Source organism: Cornus florida, unplaced genomic scaffold (assembly GCF_030987335.1).
Source record: "Cornus florida cultivar Cherokee Brave unplaced genomic scaffold, ASM3098733v1 CherokeeBrave_3.0.0_Hap2_Chr06, whole genome shotgun sequence".
Taxonomy (NCBI): Eukaryota; Viridiplantae; Streptophyta; class Magnoliopsida; order Cornales; family Cornaceae; genus Cornus; species Cornus florida.
The window spans coordinates 14,112,404-14,117,044 of NW_026775576.1; the positions used below are offsets into that span (position 1 = coordinate 14,112,404).

At 37.9% G+C, this 4,641-nt stretch overlaps 1 protein-coding gene across 1 annotated transcript; it reads right to left on the reverse strand.

The window, feature by feature from the left end:
* Positions 1–373: 373 nt before the first annotated feature.
* Positions 374–4,422, reverse strand: LOC132313831 (transcription factor MYB120-like). The gene is made up of 3 exons (XM_059812774.1): positions 4,096–4,422; positions 1,969–3,208; positions 374–585 (listed from the first exon to the last, which is right to left on the reverse strand). The coding sequence occupies exons 1-3, from the start codon at positions 4,420–4,422 to the stop codon at positions 374–376; spliced, it is 1,779 nt and encodes a 592-aa protein (XP_059668757.1).
* Positions 4,423–4,641: the final 219 nt, after the last annotated feature.

A 4,641-nucleotide genomic window follows, 5' to 3' on the forward strand; every position in this document is an offset into this window, starting at 1 on the left:
TCACAACCCGAAAGGCTAGGCAAGGAAATTCAATATTGGAGACATTGATTGCGGCCCTTGCATCATAGCACAGAAGGGGATGTAGGATCAAAATGGTTTGCATATGACCTTTTTGCCCCTGTAGGACTATATATATATATATATATATATATATATTGTACTGAATTAAGTTGCTGAATTGAGTTTACCTTGCTTGTCCTGAATTTCCAATGGAAAAGGATGAACTTAGTCATCTTGCCTCTCTGCATTGAGGGCAAATATTTATATGACAATATCATATATATGTTCTATATAATAAATTTGTAATTATAAGTCTATAGTTACTGTAAAAGCTTTAGAAATCAAAGCTTGATAAGATCTTTCGGGAGCAGTCTTAGCAAATCCCAGGCAAGTTGTCCCATGAATTTATTTGCACCCCAAATCCAGCAATAGCATCCACATCACTCTGCTCGCCCAAGCTTTCCTGATCATTTCGGTACCAGTCCGGGACTTCGACTGTGGTAGGAAAAAATTCCAGAAGGCTTGATAATTCTTCAGGCATGATGTTGATCATGTGCTCTTCTGCTCCCTCCTTTGCCTTTTCAGCTGATCATGAATTTATCAGGAAAAATATTATACTATGGAACACCATTCTGGCATTGTCATATACTGAAATGCAACACAAATGTCTTTTTTCTGGGGGACTGAAAATGGATGAATCAGTAAAGTGCTACATATATATATACATATATGATATATATACACACATAGAAGGGGTCTAGTTAAAGCTAGTGTAAAGTGCTAGATTTTAGAATTATCTCAAATTAGGTTATATATTAAAATTTTATTATAATATTTTAATTAAAATGTGAGTTCATGGATCATACATTATATTTGACATGCATTACAAACTTGGTAAAGACATACAATCTAGCAGCTTGATTTAGAAAAAAAGATTTACTGAAAGTAGTTAAGAGATGAACAAAAAGCTATTGTAGTTTCACTAAGTTTTTTTTTTCCAATAATTAACTGTATAAGTTTTTTTATTTTTATTTTCCTCTAGTTGGGACTCACACACACTGCCTCCACGAAGTTCGAATCCCTAACCTTCCTTTGAGAAGTAGGAGTCTTGTACCGTTAAGCCACGGGCCTATTGGTAACTATATAAGTTGAACTATCCATGGATATATATACAGTTAAAAATTTGTATTACACATACGTTTACACACACACACACACGAAAATGCTATTTGCATAGCCATTACAGGGGCCTGTGAATGCTACACTATTGGAATAACAATCTGATGTACACACACAAAAACACTAACTATATGTATGTATATATATATATATATATATATTAGGAGATTGTTATTTCAACCTAAGAAGGCTGCATCCACATGGGGACTCTGAATGCAACCTTTTTTGCTGTGGAAATTGCCCTTCCCATTACAGTATTATGTTCTTGAAGGACTGAAACAAATTTAAAAGCAAATACAAGGGAGTGAATACATCATGGTTTCTCAATGACTAAATTATATCAACTTCAGAATTGATTCAATCTAATTCATTCAAAATTATACCGACTCTGAAGCTTAACAGACTCTGAGGCATTGTATATATCCCAACCAATCATATAACAATAAAAAATAAATCATTGAAGAACAATACTACCCAAATTGCAACACATATACTAAGGAGGTCTAGGGTTCATGAATGAATCAATTGTTTAAAATGAATGGTAAAACGCAGTGATATCATTAGTGCACCAGTAAACCATATGACCATTATTATTAATCAATTATATCTTGTCACATAAGTAAAAATAAATTTATTTTAGTCAATCCTATCATTGCGTGTCAGCATTAAATTAGTTGGTGATACCATGTAATCTATATTTGAGGAACATTATATAGTATTTTTCATTTATGACCATGTCTAGGCAGGGTGTTAAGAGGGGAAGACAGGAGAGGTAAAGAAAGAACTCACTTGCAGAGGAATGAACAGAAATCAAATCGCCCCATGGCCCACTGCATTCCAATGTAGGAGGAGGAGGAGTGTTCGTGGTGCTTCGGCTAAAGTCTTGGCCGAATCCATCCAACTCAGGCCTGCCTCCCGTTGGTGAAGCCAGCAGATCTTCTCTCCCCAACCTTTCCCCCAATGAACCAGCTTTCCCCCAGAAGCTCTCCGCCAACGAACCTTCTCTGTCTGAGCTCTCGTTGAAGGTTTTGCCAAACGAATTTCTCATTAAATCAGCTATCTTTAAGTTTTCTTTGGCAGCACTGTCTTCCCTCCAGCTTTCACCCAATAAATCATCTGTTTTGGATTCACTTAGAGAAAGCGAAACTTCTCTCCTCCTTTCTTTGCCCGATAAATCTTCTGCCTTTGCTTCAGCTTCTTGAAACAAAGCATCTTGTGACAAAGTTTCAATAGTAGATCTGATTAAGGACTCTGTTGGTGATAATGGGATTGAGTTGAGCTCCATGTTAGATCCCATGGTGGACTTCATGGCTCCAATTGGTGATAATTGGCTTGAATTCAGATTAAAGCGAACATCGTGCGCTTTAATATCCATCTTGGTAGCCATGTTGGATTTCAAGTCTGCTGATCTTGGTGACAATTGGCTTGAAGGGAGCTCCGACTTGAAGCTAAAAGAAGAGCACTTTGAGAGTTCCCTTTCGGGTGTGTATTGAGTTTGAGTAATTGGTGATGAAGTACTCAGTCCATAAGACGGGCTCAATGGGACCGAAGTAATTGGGGAAGAATGAAGCAGTAGAGAAGATGGTGGCGGTGAAGGTGGCAGAGACCACCCGTTGGCAGTGTTTCTAGGCCGCTTGAATCGGCCGAACGGAGCGGAGAGAACCGGAGGAGTGCGAAGAGGGGTGAAAGCAATGGTAGCAGGGTCAATGAGAGAGAGAGTTGATTGGTACGACGGTCCACTTTGCTGCACAGCTAATTGGAGATCAGGCCATGAGAGGTTGCGGAATGAGGAGAGATTGTGGCCCGGGGAGAGGCCGTGTGGTGAAGGGAGCTGGGAATGAGATGTTGGAGTGGAAGGTGTGGGAGGTGTCATGTTGGAACTTGTAGGTCTGTTGTTGTTGGCGCTATAATTGTCCATGAAATTGTTATCTTCTATGCCTTCTGGGTAGAGAGGTAGGCCTTGTTTCAATCGTCTCTTTGTTCTGGTGTGCCAGTAGTTCTTGATTTCATTGTCTGTTCGCCCAGGTAACTGCATATATACATATAGATATTCACATACATGAGCCTCTTTTCAGGTCTAAAAAAATGGTAAAGGAAAAAATAAGCACAGAAGGTTTCTGGGAAGTGAATTAGTTAGAGCATATGGATACAATTCTACTAACGTGACTATCCACGTTATTTTGGATGCTCATGTTTCATGGTGTTGGTATCTGCACTTTGTGGGTACTCAAATCATACCTTTTGATTTATTAACTCTATTTTTTCACTTTTTTTTGCAAGAGCCTACCGTTTTGGGCCCTTGATTCTCCCCTCTATTCTATGAGCCCCACAAAATGGAGATGCCCACACCAACAAATCGAGCTCTCCAAATGAAAAGATAATATCTAACCAATCGAACTCCCCAAATGAAAAGATAATATCTATTTGGCCATGCACTCCGAAAGCTTATTATTTGTTTTATACATACCTGTTCTAAAACAGGTTTAAAGAAAGTGTAACCCAATTACAAAAATTTCCAACCGTATTCTATTTTTTTAGAGCTAAAAACAGACGACTATTATGATAGAAACACAGAATGTTTTGAGGCAGAGAAAGAAAATGGGTAATGGTTATTCGGTTTTGCAGCAGAGAAATTAAACATGCAGTGATAGAAAACAAAGCAGAATCAAATGATTCGTTAAAATACCAATTAATGAAAAAACTAGCCTGAGAGAAATACTAGAATGTCCAAGAGAGATGCATAGGATTTTCGCAGAGAGGAAAAAAAAAAATACATTTATATGATATGCAGCATTTCAATCTCGAATCTAGATCACAATGGAACAACCTTATGCTTGTGTCAAAACTTGTTTTATCACGTACATAAACATACATACATATATATATATATATATATATATATACATGCACGCGTACCTTGGCAGCCATGCGAGCCCATTTGTTGCCATGCTTGGCATGCATCTTGACAATGATGCTCTCTTCCTCGGGAGTAAAAGAACCTTTCTTGATATCAGGACGCAAATGGTTAGCCCACCGAAGCCTACAACTCTTGGCACAACGAGCCAGCCCTGAGTTCCTCTGCACCGCATTCCAATTCCGGTGTCCATTCTTCTTGATGTAATCTATCAGAATCGCATCCTCCTCCGGTGTCCACGGCCCTTTCTTCAGCACCATTTTACCATCACCACCACCACTAGCACAGTCGCCATCGTCATCCTTAGCTTCCCCATCATTTTTTGTCATCATTTGACAACTTTAATAACAATCTTAATCTTGTGTATATTTATTTATATATGTGTTATTTAGACATCTTGCTTAAATATTTATATAGGTATTACTTAGACATATTTGTCATCTTTTGCATGCAATGCATATCTTTCAGAGGAGTTGCATTCACATGCACATATATATATGTGTTTATATATATTCTAACAAAATTTACATAATGTGTATATATATATA